This window comes from Lepidochelys olivacea (assembly GCF_965140295.1).
Source record: "Lepidochelys olivacea isolate rLepOli2 genome assembly, chromosome: 4".
In the NCBI taxonomy this organism is placed as follows: Eukaryota; Metazoa; Chordata; order Testudines; family Cheloniidae; genus Lepidochelys; species Lepidochelys olivacea.
The window spans coordinates 104,777,463-104,801,523 of NC_140414.1; the positions used below are offsets into that span (position 1 = coordinate 104,777,463).

The 24,061-nt window shown below is 39.5% G+C and overlaps 1 protein-coding gene across 7 annotated transcripts in view; it reads right to left on the reverse strand.

Annotated features, from left to right (window-relative positions):
- Nucleotides 1-9,533: 9,533 nt before the first annotated feature.
- The window catches only part of KLHL5 (kelch like family member 5), a 94,262-nt gene continuing 79,734 nt past the window's right edge, over nucleotides 9,534-24,061 (reverse strand). For 5 of the 7 annotated variants that reach the window (XM_084626961.1, XM_084626963.1, XM_084626962.1 and 2 more), the window contains 4 exons: nucleotides 23,599-23,761; nucleotides 15,640-15,852; nucleotides 12,327-12,498; nucleotides 9,538-11,121 (listed from right to left, as the gene is read on the reverse strand). In XM_084626961.1, coding sequence (XP_084483087.1) covers nucleotides 11,065-11,121; nucleotides 12,327-12,498; nucleotides 15,640-15,852; nucleotides 23,599-23,761 — 605 coding nt within the window. In that variant the 3' untranslated portion in view covers nucleotides 9,538-11,064. Of the gene's footprint in view, nucleotides 11,122-12,326; nucleotides 12,499-15,639; nucleotides 15,853-23,598; nucleotides 23,762-24,061 lie in introns of all 7 variants that reach the window. The other 2 variants (XM_084626960.1, XM_084626959.1) reach the window with 2 other exon arrangements.

Consider the following 24,061-nt stretch of genomic DNA (forward strand, 5'->3'; position numbering starts at 1 on the left):
GGCCCCACCCTGCAGCCCTCACCCCCTCTGCCCCAGCCCTAAGCCCCTCCCAAACCCCTCATCCCCAGCTCCGTTGGGTCACTGGCATCAACAATTTTCTTCAATTGGGTCCCCAGAAAAAAAGTTTGGAAACCACTGCCATAGTGCACATATTACTCCACCATGTACACAATCCTTAAGAGTGAAGTCTTGGCCCTACTGAAGTCAGTGGGAGTGTATGTACACAAACTGGGAATCACACCCTAGCTCATAATGTAGGCATAACCTGAGTGTATATGGAGAACAACTGATAACCATCCTCTTTATAACAGCCCTGAATATATCTGAACACTTTTCAGGTGCCCCCTCAGTCTTCTTAAGACTAAACATTTCAATTTTTTTTAACCTTTCCTCATAAAGGGTTTAGAAAACATGATCTATCATTTTTTGTTGCTTTTATTTGGACTATCTCTAATTTGTCCATATCTTTCTTAGAGTGTGGCACCCAGAACCCAGCTAGGACTCCAGCTGAGGCCTCACCAGTGCGGATTAGAGCGTGACAGTTACCCTCCATGTCTTACATAGGATACTTCTGCTAATATACCCTAGCATACTAGCCTTTTTAACAACTGCATCACATTGTTGGCTCATATCAAGTTTGTGATCCATTAGAACCCCCAGATCCTTTCCAGCAGTACAACTGCCTAGCTAATTATCCCACATTTTGTAGATGTATACTTGTCTTTATTGAATTTCATCTTGTTGACTTCAGACCAATCTCCAATTTGTGAAGGCTGTTTTGAATTCTAATCCTGTCCTCCAAAGTACTTGCAACAACATCCATCTTGGCATCATCCACACATTTTGTAAGCATACTCTCTACTCCATTATCCAAGTCATTAATGAAAATATTGACTAGTACTAGACATAAGACAGGCCCCTACAGGACCCCAACTTCATACATCCCCTCTCTCCTTTCCCTCCCCTGAGTTTGATAGCAAACCATTGAAAACTATTCTGAGTATGGTCTTTCAACCATTTTATAGTCATTTCATTTAGTCCACATTTCCCTAGTTGCATTATGAGAATGTGATGTAAGACTGTATCAAAATCTGTATTAAAATCAAGATACATCATGTCTACAGCTTCTCCCCATCCACCAGGCCAGTAGTCAAAGGAGGAAATGGTTTGTCTCGATGTGTTCATAAGAAATCCGTGTAGACTATTACTTTTAACCCTATTATCCCCCAGGTGCTTACAAACCGATTAACAGTTTGTTCCAGTAACTTTTCAGATATCAAAGTTAGGCTGACAGATCTATAATTCCCCAGGTCCTCTTTGTTCTCTTTTTTTAAAGATAGATACTATGTTTGCCCTTCTCTAGTCCTCTGACCCCTCACCTATTCTCCCTGAGTAATCAAAGATACTTCTTAACACTTCAGAGATTGTTTCAGTTACTTCCTTAAGTACCCTATGGCACATTTCATCAGGCCCTGCCAACTTGAACACATCTAACTTATGTAAATATTAAACATGTTCTTTCCCTATTTTGGCTTGTGTTTCTTCCCCGTTGTTGTTAATAGTATGTTAAGTGTCTGATCACAATTTTTTTTAGTGAAGATAAGCCAAATAGGCATTAAACACCTCAGCCTTCTTGATCTCATCCAATATTACCTCTCCATCACTTTAAATAGATCCTCTATATTTTCCTTTGTCTTTCTCCTGCTCCTTATGTATTTATAGAACCTCTTATTGCCTTTAATATCCCTTGCTAGATGTAACTCATTTTGTGCCATAGCTTTCTGATTTTGTCCCCTTATTCTTTTGTATTCATCCTTAGCAATTTGTCCATGTTTGCACTGTTTGTAGGATTTCTTCCTTAAAGAGCTCCTGATGCAGCCATACTGATCTCTTACTAGTCTTCCTATATCCTCCACAATCACTATAGTTTGCTGTTGTGCCTTCAATATGTCTCCTTGAGAAACTGCCAGCTCTACTGAACTATTTTCTCCCTTACATCCACAGGACCTTACTTACCAGTTCTGAGTTTGTTAAAGTCTGCTTTTTTGACATCCACTGACCTTATTCCGATTTTCTCACTCCTTCCTTTTCTTAGAATCATGAAGCCTATCATTTCATGATCACTTTCAAATTGCCTTCCAACTTCAGATTTGCAACCAATTCCTCCCTGTTAATTAGAATCAAGTCTAAAATGTGTGTCCCCCTGGTTACACTTCCTACTTTCTGAAACAGGTAGTGGTCCCCAATACATTCCAATAACTTATTGGACATTGTATCCATTGTCTGAGTAGTAAAGTCCCTCATGACTATCAGGTCTTGTGTTTTGGGTATCTATTTGTTCTTGAAATATCTTATCACCTCTTCTTCCTGATATGGTGGTCTACAGTAGACCCCTTGTTTTTCCCCTTTTATCTTCAACTTTCAACATATCTCGACTTTCAGCTGGTCTTTTGGACCTCAGACCAAGTGTATATATTCTTGATTTATAATACAATACCGCCTCTCTTTTTCCTCTGCCTGTCCTTCCTGAACAAGCTATACCCCCTACCAATTTTCCAGTCATGAGTTTTATCCCACCAAGTCTCTTTGATGCCTGCTGAGTCACAATTTAGTTTATGGACTAATACTTCCAGTTCTTCCTGCTTATTCCCCATACTCCTTGCATTTGTGAATACACATCTAAGATGTTGAGCAGATTACTACATTGTTATCTCTTATTTGTTGCTCCTATGACCCTGTTGTACTTTTCCATCCCCCATCCCCTATAGCTTTCGGTTAAGGTCATTTTTTTTATACCTACCTGTGGACTTTTGTCACCTGCTCCCTTTGAACCTAGTTTAAAGCTCTGCTCACTAGGTTGGTGAGTTGGTACACAAAGATGCTCTCCCCTTCTTGGTTAGGTGGACATCATCTCTTCCCAGCAGTCCTCCTTCCTGGAACACCATTCTATGGTTGAGGAAACGAAAGCCCTCCTGTCAACACCATCTCTGAAGCCATGCATTCATCTCCAGGAAGCACATGCCCATGCCTGGGCCCTTACCCTCAGCTGATGAGTTCCATAGATATAGTGTTAAATAAGAACATAGGAACTGACCTACTGATCTGTCAGGCCCAGTCTCCCTGATCCTTGATGACAGCTGGTACCTGATGATTCAGGGAAAGGTGCAAGAAACTTCAGAGCAGTCAATTACGGAGTAATTTGCCCATACAGAATAAGGGAAGAGTATAGGTGGTTAGTGGTTTCCTTAATTTAATTTTAGTCTGTTAATTGATATAGGCTAACGCAAGCACATATGTCAACTGGCTGTAGTTAGCCTCTTTGTCTAGTGTCTCAAAGACACCAAAGATCGAATGGACATGGAAAGTAGACTATCCTGTCATCCCTCGAGGTGGTTCACATAGGCATTGACAAGGTAGTGAAGATACTTGCATGGTTGCTGCCTATGCTATATCTGTATTGTGAAAAAGAGGAATGTAGTCCCTCAGTTTGTCATTTCAAAATCTCTGATGAAAGAAACTCAAGTGGCTAACAGGATAGTCCCATTTAAAAAGGTGTCAGAGTAGCAGCCGTGTTAGTCTGTATTCGCAAAAAGAAAAGGAGGACTTGTGGCACCTTAGAGACTAACCAATTTATTAGAGCATAAGCTTTCGTGAGCTACAGCTCACTTCCTCAGATGCATATCGTGGAAACTGCAGCAGGCTTTATATATACACAGAGAATATGAAACAATACCTATTCCCACCCCACTGTCCTGCTGGTAATAGCTTATCTAAAGTGATTTCCAGCACAAATCCAGGTTTTCTCACCCTCCACCCCCCCACACAAATTCACTCTCCTGCTGGTGATAGCCCATCCAAAGTGACAACTCTTTACACAATGTGCATGACAATCAAGCTGGGCTATTTCCTGCATAAATCCAGGTTCTCACATCCCCCCCACCCCCATACACACACAAACTCACTCTCCTGCTGGTAATAGCTCATCCAAACTGACCACTCTTCAAGTTAAAATCCAAGTTAAACCAGAACATCTGGGGGGGGGGGGTAGGAAAAAACAAGAGGAAACAGGCTACCTTGCATAATGACTTAGCCACTCCAAGTCTCTATTTAAGCCTAAATTAATAGTATCCAATTTGCAAATGAATTCCAATTCAGCAGTTTCTCGCTGGAGTCTGGATTTGAAGTTTTTTTGTTTTAAGATAGCGACCTTCATGTCTGTGATCGCGTGACCAGAGAGATTGAAGTGTTCTCCGACTGGTTTATGAATGTTACAATTCTTGACATCTGATTTGTGTCCATTTATTCTTTTACGTAGAGACTGTCCAGTTTGACCAATGTACATGGCAGAGGGGCATTGCTGGCACATGATGGCATATATCACATTGGTGGATGTGCAGGTGAACGAGCCTCTGATAGTGTGGCTGATGTTATTAGGCCCTGTGATGGTGTCCCCTGAATAGATATGTGGGCACAGTTGGCAACGGGCTTTGTTGCAAGGATAAGTTCCTGGGTTAGTGGTTCTGTTGTGTGGTATGTGGTTGTTGGTGAGTATTTGCTTCAGGTTGCGGGGCTGTCTGTAGGCAAGGACTGGCCTGTCTCCCAAGATTTGTGAGAGTGTTGGGTCATCCTTTAGGATAGGTTGTAGATCCTTAATAATGCGTTGGAGGGGTTTTAGTTGGGGGCTGAAGGTGACGGCTAGTGGCGTTCTGTTATTTTCTTTGTTAGGCCTGTCCTGTAGTAGGTAACTTCTGGGAACTCTTCTGGCTCTATCAATCTGTTTCTTTACTTCTGCAGGTGGGTATTGTAGTTGTAAGAAAGCTTGACAGAGATCTTGTAGGTGTTTGTCTCTGTCTGAGGGGTTGGAGCAAATGCGGTTGTATCGTAGAGCTTGGCTGTAGACGATGGATCGTGTGGTGTGGTCAGGGTGAAAGCTGGAGGCATGCAGGTAGGAATAGCGGTCAGTAGGTTTCCGGTATAGGGTGGTGTTTATGTGACCATTGTTTATTAGCACTGTAGTGTCCAGGAAGTGGATCTCTTGTGTGGACTGGACCAGGCTGAGGTTGGTGGTGGGATGGAAATTGTTGAAATCATGGTGGAATTCCTCAAGGGCTTCTTTTCCATGGGTCCAGATGATGAAGATGTCATCAATATAGCGCAAGTAGAGTAGGGGCTTTAGGGGACGAGAGCTGAGGAAGCGTTGTTCTAAATCAGCCATAAAAATGTTGGCATACTGTGGGGCCATGCGGGTACCCATAGCAGTGCCGCTGATCTGAAGGTATACATTGTCCCCAAATGTGAAGTAGTTATGGGTAAGGACAAAGTCACAAAGTTCAGCCACCAGGTTAGCCGTGACATTATCGGGGATAGTGTTCTTGACGGCTTGTAGTCCATCTTTGTGTGGAATGTTGGTGTAGAGGGCTTCTACATCCATAGTGGCCAGGATGGTGTTATCAGGAAGATCACCGATGGATTGTAGTTTCCTCAGGAAGTCAGTGGTGTCTCGAAGGTAGCTGGGAGTGCTGGTAGCGTAGGGCCTGAGGAGGGAGTCTACATAGCCAGACAATCCTGCTGTCAGGGTGCCAATGCCTGAGATGATGGGGCGCCCAGGATTTCCAGGTTTATGGATCTTGGGTAGTAGATAGAATATCCCAGGTCGGGGTTCCAGGGGTGTGTCTGTGCGGATTTGATCTTGTGCTTTTTCAGGAAGTTTCTTGAGCAAATGCTGTAGTTGCTTTTGGTAACTCTCAGTGGGATCAGAGGGTAATGGCTTGTAGAAACTCGTGTTGGAGAGCTGCCGAGCAGCCTCTTGTTCATATTCCGACCTATTCATGACGACAACAGCACCTCCTTTGTCAGCCTTTTTGATTATGATGTCAGAGTTGTTTCTGAGGCTGTGGATGGCATTGCGTTCCGCATGGCTGAGGTTATGGGGCAAGTGATGCTGCTTTTCCACAATTTCAGCCCGTGCACGTCGGCGGAAGCACTCTATGTAGAAGTCCAGTCTGCTGTTTCGACCTTCAGGAGGAGTCCACCTAGAATCCCTCTTTCTGTAGTGTTGGTAGGGAGACCTCTGTGGATTAGTATGCTGTTCAGAGGTATTTTGGAAATATTCCTTGAGTCGGAGACGTCGAAAATAGGATTCTAGGTCACCACAGAACTGTATCATGTTCGTGGGGGTGGAGGGGCAGAAGGAGAGGCCCCGAGATAGAACAGCTGCTTCTGCTGGGCTGAGAGTATAGTTGGATAGGTTAACAATATTGCTAGGTGGGTTGAGGGAACCATTGCTGTGGCCCCTTGTAGCATGTAGTAGTTTAGAAAGTTTAGTGTCCTTTTACACTACAAGCCATTTACAACGCACACTTTGCTTCTCTACAAAAGAAAAAGGACACTAAACTTTCTAAACTACTACATGCTACAAGGGGCCACAGCAATGGTTCCCTCAACCCACCTAGCAATATTGTTAACCTATCCAACTATACTCTCAGCCCAGCAGAAGCAGCTGTTCTATCTCGGGGCCTCTCCTTCTGCCCCTCCACCCCCACGAACATGATACAGTTCTGTGGTGACCTAGAATCCTATTTTCGACGTCTCCGACTCAAGGAATATTTCCAAAATACCTCTGAACAGCATACTAATCCACAGAGGTCTCCCTACCAACACTACAGAAAGAGGGATTCTAGGTGGACTCCTCCTGAAGGTCGAAACAGCAGACTGGACTTCTACATAGAGTGCTTCCGCCGACGTGCACGGGCTGAAATTGTGGAAAAGCAGCATCACTTGCCCCATAACCTCAGCCATGCGGAACGCAATGCCATCCACAGCCTCAGAAACAACTCTGACATCATAATCAAAAAGGCTGACAAAGGAGGTGCTGTTGTCGTCATGAATAGGTCGGAATATGAACAAGAGGCTGCTCGGCAGCTCTCCAACACGAGTTTCTACAAGCCATTACCCTCTGATCCCACTGAGAGTTACCAAAAGCAACTACAGCATTTGCTCAAGAAACTTCCTGAAAAAGCACAAGATCAAATCCGCACAGACACACCCCTGGAACCCCGACCTGGGATATTCTATCTACTACCCAAGATCCATAAACCTGGAAATCCTGGGCGCCCCATCATCTCAGGCATTGGCACCCTGACAGCAGGATTGTCTGGCTATGTAGACTCCCTCCTCAGGCCCTACGCTACCAGCACTCCCAGCTACCTTCGAGACACCACTGACTTCCTGAGGAAACTACAATCCATCGGTGATCTTCCTGATAACACCATCCTGGCCACTATGGATGTAGAAGCCCTCTACACCAACATTCCACACAAAGATGGACTACAAGCCGTCAAGAACACTATCCCCGATAATGTCACGGCTAACCTGGTGGCTGAACTTTGTGACTTTGTCCTTACCCATAACTACTTCACATTTGGGGACAATGTATACCTTCAGATCAGCAGCACTGCTATGGGTACCCGCATGGCCCCACAGTATGCCAACATTTTTATGGCTGATTTAGAACAACGCTTCCTCAGCTCTCGTCCCCTAAAGCCCCTACTCTACTTGCGCTATATTGATGACATCTTCATCATCTGGACCCATGGAAAAGAAGCCCTTGAGGAATTCCACCATGATTTCAACAATTTCCATCCCACCACCAACCTCAGCCTGGTCCAGTCCACACAAGAGATCCACTTCCTGGACACTACAGTGCTAATAAACAATGGTCACATAAACACCACCCTATACCGGAAACCTACTGACCGCTATTCCTACCTGCATGCCTCCAGCTTTCACCCTGACCACACCACACGATCCATCGTCTACAGCCAAGCTCTACGATACAACCGCATTTGCTCCAACCCCTCAGACAGAGACAAACACCTACAAGATCTCTGTCAAGCTTTCTTACAACTACAATACCCACCTGCAGAAGTAAAGAAACAGATTGATAGAGCCAGAAGAGTTCCCAGAAGTTACCTACTACAGGACAGGCCTAACAAAGAAAATAACAGAACGCCACTAGCCGTCACCTTCAGCCCCCAACTAAAACCCCTCCAACGCATTATTAAGGATCTACAACCTATCCTAAAGGATGACCCAACACTCTCACAAATCTTGGGAGACAGGCCAGTCCTTGCCTACAGACAGCCCCGCAACCTGAAGCAAATACTCACCAACAACCACATACCACACAACAGAACCACTAACCCAGGAACTTATCCTTGCAACAAAGCCCGTTGCCAACTGTGCCCACATATCTATTCAGGGGACACCATCACAGGGCCTAATAACATCAGCCACACTATCAGAGGCTCGTTCACCTGCACATCCACCAATGTGATATATGCCATCATGTGCCAGCAATGCCCCTCTGCCATGTACATTGGTCAAACTGGACAGTCTCTACGTAAAAGAATAAATGGACACAAATCAGATGTCAAGAATTGTAACATTCATAAACCAGTCGGAGAACACTTCAATCTCTCTGGTCACGCGATCACAGACATGAAGGTCGCTATCTTAAAACAAAAAAACTTCAAATCCAGACTCCAGCGAGAAACTGCTGAATTGGAATTCATTTGCAAATTGGATACTATTAATTTAGGCTTAAATAGAGACTTGGAGTGGCTAAGTCATTATGCAAGGTAGCCTGTTTCCTCTTGTTTTTTCCTACCCCCCCCCCCCCCCAGATGTTCTGGTTTAACTTGGATTTTAACTTGAAGAGTGGTCAGTTTGGATGAGCTATTACCAGCAGGAGAGTGAGTTTGTGTGTGTATGGGGGTGGGGGGGATGTGAGAACCTGGATTTATGCAGGAAATAGCCCAGCTTGATTGTCATGCACATTGTGTAAAGAGTTGTCACTTTGGATGGGCTATCACCAGCAGGAGAGTGAATTTGTGTGGGGGGGTGGAGGGTGAGAAAACCTGGATTTGTGCTGGAAATCACTTTAGATAAGCTATTACCAGCAGGACAGTGGGGTGGGAATAGGTATTGTTTCATATTCTCTGTGTATATATAAAGCCTGCTGCAGTTTCCACGATATGCATCTGAGGAAGTGAGCTGTAGCTCACGAAAGCTTATGCTCTAATAAATTGGTTAGTCTCTAAGGTGCCACAAGTACTCCTTTTTTTTTTTTTTTTTTTTTTTTTTAAAAGGTGGTGTGCAAAAGATGGAGGTATGAAGAGTATGGTCCTCTTGGAATGCCTAAGAGTTTCGTTTGTGGTGATGAGATATTACAATGAAGAACAACTATAAATGTTTGATAGAGATAGAGGAGATGTTTTTGTAAAAACAGAAGTCAACATTATGAGTTTTTAAAAAAAATATGTAAAGCAGCTGAAATAAGTCAGTCAGTTTTAAATGTGCTAATCCAAGCATAAAATGTTTGTATTACAGATTGTACAAAAATGAGGCACTAAACCACCAAATAGAAATTGTACTTTAAAAGATTTTAACACTATTCAATTTATACTAAACAATGATCACCAGCGTACACTGAAAGATAAATTAATGAATCAAACATTACAGATTTCATCAAAGTTTTACTGCTCAGCAATTTCTTTTAAAACAATAAATAGTTAATTGAGCATTAACATTTACATTTGTATTTAAACATTACAAATGTACAAAGACTTTGGGTATCAGACACTTTGAACTTACTTTCACAAACTCTCAATGAGCCCACATCTTCAAATTTTCCATTACAAAGAAACAATCATGTATTATACTGTTTGAAAACATAAGAAACAAGGCACAGAAAAGCAAATGCCCCCCCCTCAAAACAAACAAACAAACAAACAAAAAAATCCCTCACAAAACTTTCAGAGAACATTTGGAATGTTTGCACAGTTCTGTGTAATGAACTACAACAATCGAATCAAAAAGGCAAATTATAAAGTATCTCAAAGGAAGTTCACTATAATATTAAATAATGTAACTAATTGGGTCTGATCATGTGAGGTACTATTACTCTTATGCAAAATGTTGAATATCCTCAACTGAGGGCACTTAACATCTTGTAGGCTCGACACCTTTATTTGTTGAAGTAACGTTATAGGAAAAACAGCACAAGTGTTTCATTTCACCTTATAAAACTGTACTCTTCAAATTAGTGCAAATCCCCAATTTAAATGCAGTTTAAAACAATTATCATAGATCTTTTTTAACCTTCATGTAATGGAATGCTTAGGAGTTTCCAAAGCACTCATATTAACTTCTGCTGGGTCACTTTTAATCACACTGCAGATCTCTCTCTCACTTAATTTATTTTAAAAGGAAAAACTCACAAAGAGTAGTTTCAATCAAGTATAAATAATATGAGATGGAATTAAGTAAAGAAATATACTGCATGTTACCTAAAACCTTTAAATATCCAGATGCTGCATAACTCCTGCAGAGAGTATTAAGTAGCAGATTTCTCTTAGCATAATAAAAAGAAAATATTTAAAATAAGGCTTTGGTTAAATAAAAAGGTTGCTAAACCTCAGTTATGGTGAAAAAAGTGCAATATAGTCACCAAATATATACCTTCATCTCCAAGGCAAGAAATATGCCTGCCATTTACAATTGGTTTGTCTGTCTGCACTGAAAAATAATATCCTACATAGCTGCAGCAAAACACCTTCAGTATAGGCAAATTAAATATCTAGGGCCTGATCCTCCAACATCTTATGCCCACTGAAATCAGTGGGACTACTTCTGTGAATAAAGTCACTCTCACGCCATGTTTGCAGGATCAGGGTCCCTAATCTGTAACATTCAATTATTTTATAATAGACTCACTCAGTCTCAGCATTTTCTAAGAAGAAAGTATCTGTTGGCAATCAACTGGCCGCAGTACAATAGCTTACAAATACAATTCTTGTATGTATATGGTAACATAAAGTAATTTTTTTAAAAAGTGCTTAGGATTGGTCCATTCAAAATTGTTTAGCTGTATATTATCTTAAGACCAAACACTTAGTTCTGAGGAAAATACACAGTACCTCTGTTTACTGGTAATGTATTAATTCACTTGAGAAAAAAGTAGTGAGTCTATGGAGGAGACTAGTATCTTCATATACAAAATAATTAGAGTTTTACAGTCACAACACATGCTCCAGCTCTTCCTAGGCACAATGGTGCAACCTATAACAAAAAAACAAAAAATGACTGACATGTGGTATGTTTCTAAAATAAATATAATCAACTTTATTAAAAAAAGACAGATTTTCAGAACTGATAATGTACCACAGTAATTAAGGTTGTAATGTCATATTTTTAGGTGCTTTGTATTGTAATCTGACTTTAAAAATTAACAAAATGGGTTGAAGATTGGCATAAAAATGCTCAGAGAAACAGCAATATTTTCTTCTGCAGGACCAAATTCTGCTCTCTAAAGTCAATGGCAAACCTCATAAACAGTATTCTTCATATTAAAATAATATTTATTTGAATATTTAAAAAATCAAGTATTATTATATTATATTTTAAAATGGGATCATCATCTAACACTGTACTTCTAGGTATAACAGTACTTGGTACTGGGCCTTCATTTCATTGCTATGCAACAATCCTAATCCTGTGGATGACATTGAACAGTATGCAGCATTGCTCATAGATTTGGTAGAACCAAGAAATGTTTTTGCACACTGCAAATGGCTTGTGTTGTACAAGTCTTTTAATGCAGCTTTAACACAGCTCCTGATCACCTGAAAAAAAGCAGCACTTGGAGGTTTGTGCATGAAGGAGAAAGTAGGGCAGCCTTGTAGTCTATTCACTAGATGCTCATATACCATGATGATGATCATGGTATGAGTATAGTATCTAGATAAAATAGATGCCAAGATGAGCAAATCAGGCAAATCAGATCAGCCTTGATAAGAGGGACCTGATAATAGGCAGTGAGAGAACTAAATGGGGCCCTACAAATTTTTTTTTAAAAAATCTTATTTTGTTTTAAAAAGAAAACTAGAGGACAAGTTCTTGTACTTATTTTCATCTATTTTTTAAAAAAAATCTTTGTTTCATCATACTGCACTATCCATGCTGAATAATCACAATCGTCTTGACACTGGCCAAGATTTTCAAATATAGGCAAATGGGAGCTGATGGGTGCTCAGCACTTTTGAGAATCAGATCTTTGATTTAGGCACCTAACTTTAAGCTTCTATTTTTGAAAATCTTTGTCTTTGTCTCGGTCCTTCTGCTATATCTACTGTTTTGTAATCTCCTCATTGCGGGTAAGCTCCTTGGGGCATGTACTTTATCTTTTTTCTTCACTGGGAGGCACCAAGCACACTTTTGGCATCACTAAAATAAATAATACCATATAATTTAATTAGAAACTGTACCTGTGTCCACTCATTGGTCTGGGGATCATAAGACTCCACTGTATTAAGATAGGTTTGCCCATCATATCCTCCAACAGCATACAACTTGTCACCAAGAAGACACACTCCCACTGCATCTCTGCTAATGCTCATGGAGGCCACTGCAGTCCACACATCTGTTTTTGGATCATATCTGAAAGATAATTTTTGTAAAAGTCTAATATTGTTGCGTAAAATTCCATTCAAAATACTGAAATTGACTCTCAAGGTACTAGACTATCTAGTGGAATCAGTAAAGGAGTATTCTCTCTTCGGGTGTGAAATTAAAAGGATTTCTTACTTGTTTAAACCTTTCCCTTAAAAGCAGCATTTGGTTAATCATTTCACTGAGGCTGTGCAGTCAGTATCAGGTACATTCAGTAGATGCACACCTCCTGCATGGCCAAACATACTGTACAGGTCCCATAATTTCAGTTGAAATATTTTAAGTTGTAGCACATCCAGAGGTGTAGTGACAAGGTTAAATGAATTTATTTACTAGATGGGAAATTACATGTAAAGTTGATTATTTCTGAAAGCATGAACAAAAATTCAAGTTATTAATAAAAAAAGCCTCACTTTGTCACATACAGAAACAGAAAAAGATACGTAGCACTGCTAACAATACTGTACGTAACTTAATTTAGCAGTATATATGAATGATATGTTAAAGAGATAACTTTACCAGTTCACCTTTCCACAATCCTGCAAGCTGGACCACGTAACTTGGAGTAGCTTGTGTGACCGGGGCCCAAGAAATCTCTGGACTATGTTTATCTTTTTTCGCTTTTACATAATAGATAATTTTTTTAAAACAATTTTTTCCTCTTTTATGACCAAACATGCTCTGCTCCAGAATCAAGTTCTGTTGCCAGACTCTGTAAGAGTTTAGTGCTCTCTTCATCTTACAGACAGACAAATGTTAAATCCCAAATTACATACAGAATAATGCAGTGTTGCTAAGGAGATTCATTGGACAAATAAATTAATCATTGCTTTTTGCAAAAACTATATAGAAAAAACGTTGACTCTGTGTACATGGAAAAACTCTTCTACAGCAATTTACCAGAACTTTTCTTGCATAAACTGGTGTCATTAGGATCACAAAAACAATAATAGACAAGTGGTACACTGAAAACACCTCAGTTAAATTTGAGCCTAGAGTACATCAACAGTCTAACAGACAGGTCAGGAATTAAAATTGGAGAGTCCAAACTCATCTTTTAAAAACTTGTTTTTGACTCAATCTACAAATGTCTCCTTTTCAGATTAGCCAGCATAGTTACAAGAAAAGACAATGCCAAGAAAACAAATTTCTAGAGGGAATCACATCAATAAAATGCCTTTAAGGCACAGGATTATCAAAAGAAAATATATCCCTCGCTAAGAAGGTATCCAACACCCCTGAAAGTGAGTTTGGGGGGATGAAACATTGGTGTTAATTTCTTTGCATGAGATGCAAAGATATAATGACTTTTGAGTGTCTTTCTGGCACCTTTTTCTTTCGTGCAGTAGGTGTCTGTTGGAAGCACACATCTTATTCATGTAGAGTCATAGTGTGGAAGTGTTGCCTGAAACTTATGCAGCAGACAAAGTGCATTATGTACTGAAAGACAGTGAATTATGAACTTTACATAGTGTTTGTCAATTTGATTTGTATAATTGATTTATAACAATGTGATGCTCTTGAAAACCTACCACAGTATCAGTGTACTGTAGCAAACAAGCATTCACAAATTTCACAGTGAATTTTATGAAGTTAATTTTTAGATTACTATATTTGCAGTAAATTTATTTTATGCTGGTTTTGTAGACATTTCAACACCTCCATCCCACTGATTTAGAAGGAGAGAGCAAATCAGAAATAAACAAAACACATGTACTGTAGCAATTCTATTCCAACTTGCAAATTAAAATTTGGCGTAACAAAAATCATTTAGTAATCCATTTTAACGTATTTCATAAATTTTTCTAGATGCTATTTATGAATATCATGTTATTCATAATCCTGTTTCAGAACTGAAATGTCAACCTCATCAGGTGACATTTGGGCAAAAATTGATGCACATCTTTCCCATGACCTTTCTTCAAGCATTAGAACTCCCCATCCACTTCTAGAATCTAATTTGTGGTGCAATGGGGCTGCATATCTGCAAGCCTTTCTGCAAGGCTTGGTACTTCAACTTCCACATTTAATTTTTGGGTGCACAGCTTTAGTGCACTAAAAACTTGAAAGCAACATTTCTGGGGCTTAACTGGAAAGGTTTCTGAACTGGAACCTCAAACACAAGAAATTTGTGAATAAAGAAGTGGGCTCAAGAGTCACAGAAAAGGCTGTGGGAAGTCACAGGAAAGGAGAGACTGGTAGCCTCTTGGGAGCAGGACAGTTTGAAGGGATCAAGTCCAGGGGAAGAAGATAGCTCTCATCCTGAAATTCCTTTCTTTTCTGAAATGCTAGTGCTAAACACAGTTCAGGGTGGAGATTAAAAAAAAAATCCTACAGGATTTAGCACAAGTTCCACTGATTTTCACTGAGGCTTGTGTTTCTTAGGTGATTTTGAAAATCTGCCTCCCTAATAAAAAGGGAGTGTGTTGTATCAGGAAAAAGTTCAGCTGGTTCAGTATGCTCATAACAGGATATTTCAGAGATCTGGAAACCTGGACACCAGTGTAGAGAAAATATGTGACTGTGCAGTATAAAGTTTTGCTATAATTGTTACTTGTTTGATGAGACCTGTATAATTCACATCTAGTTTTGCCTTTTGTGAGTAATGCAGTCATCCCAGACTTGTTCCAATAACCATTTTCTATCAGTCCATTTCATCTTTGGGATGATTGCATTACTCGTGAATGGTGGACATACCTGATTTTTCCATAAGGTCAAGGGGAACCATGAAAGAGGTGACATTAAAGGATTGGACAGAAATTGAATAGTAAGTCATTTAAAAGTTACCTTATAAATGGAGAAAGTTCTATCTCTTGTGAAAGGCCAGTTTGTGTGAAACACTAGTGTTTGTAAGCATCTTGATTAAAAGTTTTTCTTAAAATGAATTCTGAATCCTTCAATGAGATTGTTAGAAAACAAAATAATTTTTCTGGATAAAGTGCAATAAGATGGTATTTTTACTCTGTTGGATATGAACCATATTATAAATAGTGTTTTGATTACATGGTATGTGTTTACATATTTACTAGAATTAAAATTATATGACCATTTTAACAGGTTCTCATTGCAGCTCTTTGTGAAAAATCATGCCACACTCTTTCACCAGCACTATCCTCATCTAGGTATTACCTTTCCACACAGTCTGACAGTCTGGATGTCAAGTTTGATGCTGGAGCATCATGCCCACCAATAGCATACAGGAACCCATTCCAAGTAGTTACTCCCACACCTCCTCTTCTCTTTGACATTTGAGCACAGAGAGTCCATTTATTAGTATGAGGATCAAAACATTCCACAGATTTGAGACAAGAACTTCCATCCCGACCACCAACTGCATAAAGCCTGTAAAGAAAAGAAACCAACTGAACTCATAAAATAAATATTACAGTAATAGTATTTCCTCATTGATAGGATACATTTTTATACATGGTTATTGAGGAAAATAAAAGTAGCTAGAATGAATTTGAAGGGGCGAAGAAAAACATAACAGAGAATTAGATAATGATCTGGGCATTGGGAAGATAGCTTTTTTTCAAATAAAAATCTTTGAAATAATGATTATTAGATATTTTTAATAATATTCAATTTATCTGACCCACTTTTCACTGTTTAATCTTCATGATTGTATTTTGCCTTTTGTCCTGCATGTTATAAAAATATCTTAGGATCATAACAACATTTATTTTTTCAAACCTTTATAGAAAAAAACAATTTCAACTAGTCCTAACCTAAAAAAAAGTTTACCTTTGTTCCAAATAGCAGAATAATGATTTCAGTAAGAATTGCATAACAATGTTTTTTTCAAACTTTTCAAATGCAAAGGATGTAAGCTTCATGTGACAGATGATTGTGGCTGAGGACTCTCTCAAATTTGTTAAGAACAAAAGTTCAGAGGAATGTCTTGAAATTTCAGTGGAAGGTTCTACAACTAGAACTCAGATGGAAGTTAAGGTTTTGTTTTAATCTTTTTCTTTCAGTCATTATAAACATCTAATAACGATAGTCAAGCATTTAAAATACTGTCAACACATGTGATGTCCTTAACGAAGCACTTATGATCCATCCTATTGACATAGGTGCTCTTGAATTTTTTACCCTAAACAAAGTTGGGTGAATAGCTGATTTTTTTGTTTGCTGGCAGTTCTGGGGGTAGGGTCAGGGAATCAAAAATTTTTTAGTTTGACCTGAACTGAATGCAAAAATTGCGATACATTTTGGTGAATCAAAACAATAACCGTTTCATGTTGAAGTCCCAAAAAATATTTTTTGGGCCAAAACTACTGAATGAATTCATGTCACATTCACAAATAGTTCACTGAATAGTCTACTGAAACTGTGTTTTTCAATGAATAAACTATTAGTCCAAACATTTCACCCAGTTCTATACCTAAATGACTTAAGAGCCCAAGCCCCATTTTCAATAGTAATTTAAGTCTTGGTTTCAAAAGTGTTTAAGCCCTGGTCTACACTAGGACTTTAGGTCGAATTTAGCAGCGTTAAATCGATGTAAACCTGCACCCGTCCACACGATGAAGCCCTTTTTTTCGACTTAAAGGGCTCTTAAAATCGATTTCCTTACTCCACCCCTGACAAGTGGATTAGCACTTAAATCGGCCTTGCCGGGTCGAATTTGGGGTACTGTGGACACAATTCGACGGTATTGGCCTCCAGGAGCTATCCCAGAGTGCTCTATTGTGACCGCTCTGGACAGCACTCTTAACTCAGATGCACTGGCGAGGTAGACAGGAAGAGAACCGCGAACTTTTGAATCTCATTTCCGGAGACTGCGGGAACTGTGGGATAGCTACCCACAGTGCAACACTCCGGAAGTCGACGCTTGCCTCGGTACTGTGGAAGCACTCCGCCAAGTTAATGCACTTAGAGCATTTTCTGTGGGGACACACACACTCGAATATATAAAACCGATTTCTAAAAAACCGACTTCTATAAATTCAACCTAATTTCATAGTGTAGACATAACTTAAGAGTCTAAGTAACTTATGTGCTTTTGAAAAATTTTACCCATATGCAATAAATGTCATGGATTTAAAAAAAATTAAATACATCTTCTTCATGAAATCAGCAGTAGTTCAATCATATATACTGCAACACTAAAGGGACCAGTTAGATCATTTAGCAACTATTTAATACATTTTAGTTTTCCTCAGCACTGGTAGCATGCTATCACAATAGGCTATTGCTCCAAAACAAAGCTCCCAAATACAATTTAAAAATTACATTATTCACCATGGAGGAAGCCCCCATTTCCTGTCTTTAGTGCAGCTCCCCCAGTATAGCAGGGTAGCATCCACTCCGGGCTGAGATAAAATTGTCTAGCCCTTCCCTTAGCAGTGGCATGCTCTCTGAAGCTCTCTGCATTTCAGTCTGATTATAAGAGAAAGAAAGAAAAAGAAAATGAAGTTGCTACCCTGGTTTAAGAGGGAAGGAAGGACAAAGAATAAAGCTGATGGAGCTGCACTTGAAAAGGGAAAGAAAATGTAACTCCTCCACAGTGAGTAACCCCAACTTCCATGTCCCCTCTATTTTAATATAAACACAACTGGGTATATTATTCAGTATCAGTATAGATTTGCAGAGGGTGAACCTGCATAACATAATTTTGGTGAAGAGCCAGAATCAGTACTGCTCCAAAAAAATTAAACTAGAAAAGGGCATCTCATAATAAAATCCGAACATCCAGCATTATCTCCAGGAAACTACATACCAAAAATTGTACAGTATTTAAACTTTTGCCTAAATCCCAAGCTAGCTATTCCCCCTTGTAGAATGGGCATACTGAAGAAAGAAAGTGCTTTGTATTTAGGTTTAATATGCCTGTTTAAAACATGGTATAGTGAAATTCAAAATGACAGGGCCATATCAAAGCCTTGTTTTACCAGTTTAAAAAAAAACTTCTGCCTCCAAATTTTAGCTCTTGATAATGTCCTCACATCCACTAGATGGTGTAGTTTGTCCTTTTCTAATACACAAAAGTTTTTGGCTCACTCTAGTAACAGCTTTTCAAACTGATGAACAATTAAGGCACTACTTTAAGAATGGAAGGAGAAATCCAGTATTAGATGCACTACATGACAGGTGAACACGAAGAAAAACTCAGAAAATAATAATGATGATCAGATATTGGCAACTTTCATAATATCCATGAGCAATTCACAAACAGAATTGTGGGTATGCTACATACCCAATGCTCTTATGTTGAAGGATACAACTCCAACACTCCAGGAAGTATTCTAATGAAGAAGTCAACACATCAGTAAAAAAAGCTAGTAAATTTAATCTGTGATATTGCTCAATTCAAAAGGCATCCTGAAGTGCCATTATTCAAAATGGTTTCATTTGGTGCAGAGAATGATACAGTTTGAACAATCAAATCAGCAGGTACTATAAATAGTAACTATTATATTGTCAGCATTTGCAAAAAATTACCATGCACATCTTTTCCTATACTAAACATGGAAATAACATATCTCAGATACCATCGTGAAGTAACATTTGACAAATAACAGTTTTTCAGTAGGAACCAATATACTTTCATGTTTCAAATTAATATCACTTTTCAAAGCATTGTAGATCAAATAGTCCTCACTAGTCTCATTGTTTTAATTTCCTCTTAAGAATGAATACACTATAAAATAGTAGCCTACTATGCAAGTCATGTCCCAATGAAAAATGGAGATGATTGTTCAAAGAACTTGATGAGCAAGTAACTGGAGAACATAATGAAAATGTTCTGAGAAATAGTGTAAAATAAACATTCCAAATACTGGAATTTTAACCTGTGTCTTTATTTAAATAAATTACAAAACATCTGTAGGATAACAAACTTTAAACAGTCAGTAATGTGGATTAATGAAGAATAAATCTTGACAGAGAAACTTGAGGTATATGTAATATTTTGGGGGTTTTAGTAAACCATTTGACATAATATCCAATTAATTTTTACCCTCAGAATGAAATCAAACTGCCACAAATATGAAGAGTCACAGAGACTAAAAAGTTGCCTAAAGGATCATAGCTACAGTAAGTGGTAAAATACTGAGATAGGAATAGGTACCTAGGCCCTGATTCAGCAATTTACTTAAGCATGTGTTTAACTTTTGAACACGTGAGTACCTCTATTGACATCAACGGAATTATTGATATGCTTATGTTAGGCATGTGTTTAATTACCTTGCTGAATCAGATGTAAACTTATCTGCAATATGATACTGCAAAGAAAAAAGGTCAATGGAATTTTGGGCTGCTAATGCAGAAGCATCACATTAGGATTTGGAGCAAGGAGCTACTCTCTCTTTATACAGGTATGCATCTGAAATATCACATTCAGGTACGGGAATCTCATTACTAGAAAGACAGACAAATTGGAGAGAGTTCAGATATATATAAATAAATAAATAAAATAAATAAAAATACTGTGGGGATTGATTTGTAAGGAAAATTTAAAGAGTAAATGTGCAGCTTGGTTAAGGGCCTCTCTATACTGGGGATTACACGTATTGATGCAGCACCAGTATAATTACCTGGGTACAAATATCCCCAGTACAGACACGGCTCAAGAGACGATTAAGGAGTATTATGATAACAATCTACAACTATTTGAAGGATGTGAACACCAAGGAGGGAAGCACCATTTTTTAAGTGCAGCACACAGATTGTAACTAGGAGTAACTGGATAAAATTAATATAGAAAAAAAATTAAGTTGTATATCAAGAAAAGCTTCCGGATAGTGATAATTATCAAACTGTCGAAAAGTCCTCCACATGAAGTGGTGGAAGAAATGCTTACTATAACTGTGGTTCTTCAAGATGTGATGCAGACATGTATTCCATTTAGGTATTTGTGCATCCAGCGCACTGGAGCTCGAGAAATTTGCCTAGCAGTACCCACAGAGGGGTGGCATTCGCACTTCATGGCCATAGCCCCTTCCCTGGCTACATGAGACAACGCTACCCTGACCCTCCCCCTGAAAACAATATTCCGATACAGAGGGGACAGAAGGTGGGTCATGATGCATGTCTGCACCACAGCTCAAAGAACCACAGTTACAGCACAGTTATAATAAGTAATTGTTGTTTCTTCTTCTTCAAGTAGATGCAGCCAAGTGACTCATAAGCAGTAGCCATGGTAACAAGATTCTTAGAAGGCTCCTTCATCTCCATCCTCCTGTCCAAGAGCTGATTCCTCTGTGGGACCCTAACTCAGTCTTAGTGGCCTTAATGGGACCTCCATTCAAGCCCCTGGCATCTTGGCCCTTTCCACTGTTGTGCCAGAAAACTGCATTCCTCATAGTGATAACATCTGCAAGGAGTGTGAGAGTTGAAGGCTCTGATGGCAGAGCTTCCTTATACACAATTCTGCAAAAACTAAATGACTTTATGACTGCATCCAAAATGTTTGTCTGCAGTGGTTTCTCACTTTCGTTTGAAGTAGGCAACATATTTAGCTGTGTTCTTTCCCAAGCTGCATTCATCTCTGGAGGAGCAGTGTTTCCATATTTTAGATGTCAGGCAATGTCTAGCCTTTTATCTGGACAGCACTAAATCATTTTGTGCTTCACCTTGTTTGTGTCGTATGTGGATCTCAAGAAGGGTCAAGTGGTCTCTTTGCAGACAATCTCCAAATGGATAACATCCTGCATCAAGACTAAATATGAAATAGTTTTGGTTACACAGCATTGAAGAAGACTTATCTTCCCTGAATCAGGGGAAGACATGCCAATATGGCTGCCATCTGCACTTTGAATGAACTAAATGCAAGCCCCAATGATGGAAAGTGCAAGTACTCCAAAATGTCCTGGATAGAGACCAGCGGTGTTTGGATTCCACAGGCTAATGCCTACACTGAAAATCACTTCCATTTCACTGAACAGGCCATCCTGGTGGAAGGTTTTCTACTCTTAAGGAGGACTTGTTGGCCAGCCACCAAACACTGCTTTTCCTCCTTATTCAGCCATGCAACAGCCACACCATGAGATGCAGGGAGCTGAGCACAGGATTCAAGGTGCAGCCTTGGCTCTGAGTGAGTAAGACGGGATGGGGACGAAGCAGTATGGTGGGGGGGGGGCTGAACTGACAATACGAGAAGGTTGGAGATCCAGCACTGTCTCAGCCACATTGGTGCAATGAGAATGATCTTGGCTCAATCTGCCTTGAGCTTTATGATGTGAGCGATGATCGAGATCAAGGGAAAGGCGAACAAGACAGCCAACTGACAGCTGAGGTGGAGCACATCCAACAGGGAGCCTGGACTGAAGCTCCCTTGAAAGCAGAACAGATGACATTTTGCACTGTCCCTTTTAGCAAACAGGTCAATCGCTGAGATGCCCAAAACTGTGAAGATGACCTGGAGGACACTGGTCTTCAGGGACCACTCATGACTCAGAGAAAAATATCTATTGAGAGAGTCCACAAGATGATTCTGAATCCCGGGCAAGTGAATGGCTTTTCGAATAATGTTCTCCTCAATGCAGAACTGCCCCAGACTGATCACCTCTAAGTAGAGCAACCAGAGGTGTGCTCCCCCGTCTTTGTTCACATAGTACATTGTGGTGGTATTGTCAATATGTGAACCACTGAGTTTCTAATATGATCCCGAAAAGCATGACATGCATTCTAGATGGTCTGAAGCTCTAGCATATTGATATGGAGTGAGGCCTCCTGCTCCGAATATAGTCTCTGAACTTTCAGTGACCCCAGGTGCGCCCACCAACCCAACCAACCTGGATGGCAAAGGCTGGACAAAGGGAATGCCTTAGCAAACATTCTCTGGACGCATCCACCACTGCAAAGAGTTCAGAACCAGTGGAGGAAGACGAACCAGTCTGCCTAGGGTGTGAAGAGTGGGACGGTAAACTGTCCTGAACCAGATTTGAAGGAGGTGAAGCTGCAATTTCACAAACTGGGCCACATGTCTGTTACACACATGTGGCCCAAGAGCCTCAGACTGTCCAAACTGTCGTGCAAGGCTGAGACTGCAGACTGAGGCAAAGGTCGCAAATTGTCTGAAAACAGTTGTTCGGCAGAAACGTTTTTGACGTACTGGAATCTAACAGGGCCCCAGTGAACTTGATGTTCTGGGTGGGAGCCAAGGTTGACTTCCCAGTGACTTTATGATTGGACAAACTAACCACTTTCTTAAATTCTGTTTCTACCTGTGAAAAATGTGTATGTTTTTGCAGAGTTTTCATTATAACCTTCAGTAAATCACCTTCCATTACCAATTTCACCTGCAAAAAGTTAGGGAGATTTTCAGCCCATGTCTTATAGGTACATTTCTCTTTAGTGCTAGTGGAGTTAATAGTCTTTAAAATAGATTATTCTACACTGATATCTACATAGTATATAGCATAGGCTAAAACTGTGCTGCACAGCTATAGATGTTATGTGGATTCTTTACTACAGACATGGACAAGTGGCAGAAATAAAAACACAATATATTTTAGAAGCCTTTTTCTACTTCTAAAAATATGGACTTGTGCAAGTCTTTGTTGGTTTAGTAAACTCTGTGCTTTCATTCTTCTAAAAACATTAGAACTTGAACATGACTTGTTTTTCAAAAAATAATGCTGTGACTTGAAGTATTTTGCTTTAATTAAGTCATGGTTTTGAAAATGTAGTTCTAAACTACAGAAGCCAAAGAAGAAGAAACTATTACCTATATGTATTAAGGTTTGGTTTTGGCAAATTTGATTATTTTGCCACTTGCAGAGTTAAAAAAAGTTAATTTTCATCAATACATAGGTTCAACACTAACAGAAACTAGAACTCCAACTGGTGCCCTCAGCAAAGGTCCCAAGGACTTCATTAATAAGGAGACAGAATTGCTTGCTTGCCTTAGAGATGGCTCCCCCTTCATAGCACTGAAGCACATTGGGGTGTGGTGGGAAAGCTTGCATAGTCAATGCTGTACTTTTTCCTGTAAGAAGAGGACTTCAGTTGCCAGTACTATCAACTAACATATTTCATGAGCAATAAATTCACTTAAAAATATTTCTAAAGCTACATTAAAAAAATTAATGTAAACAAAAATTGGACCAAATTATTTCTCAAGAAAATGCCTTTGCTTACTTTCCATTTAATACTGCTACACCAACAGTGCTCCTTGGAGTTGACATACTGGCTACAAAGTTCCATTGACGAGCCTGTGGATCCCATCTTTCTACTGTATTCAGGTAGCTCCAACCGTCATGCCCTCCTACAGCATACATAGGACCTTCCAGTACAGCTACCCCTAAAAAACAGAGAAAAACAACTGCTTCCTGGAAAAACAAAGGGCATCACTTTCCCATTACCCCTACCAAAATGTCCACCAAAAAAGATGCACCTTTAAAATAAATACAAATCACATTCTCTTTTGGCTGCTAATATTAAATAGGTTCAATAGGTACAAATCAATCAAAATAATTTGTCACTTTAATTTTAGCTGATTTTAGAGTTCAGATTTAGACTAGTATCAAGATCAAAACAAATGAGCTTTAAAGAGAGATTTTAACTGCTCTTAACCAATCACAGGTTTAGAATTTTAAAAATT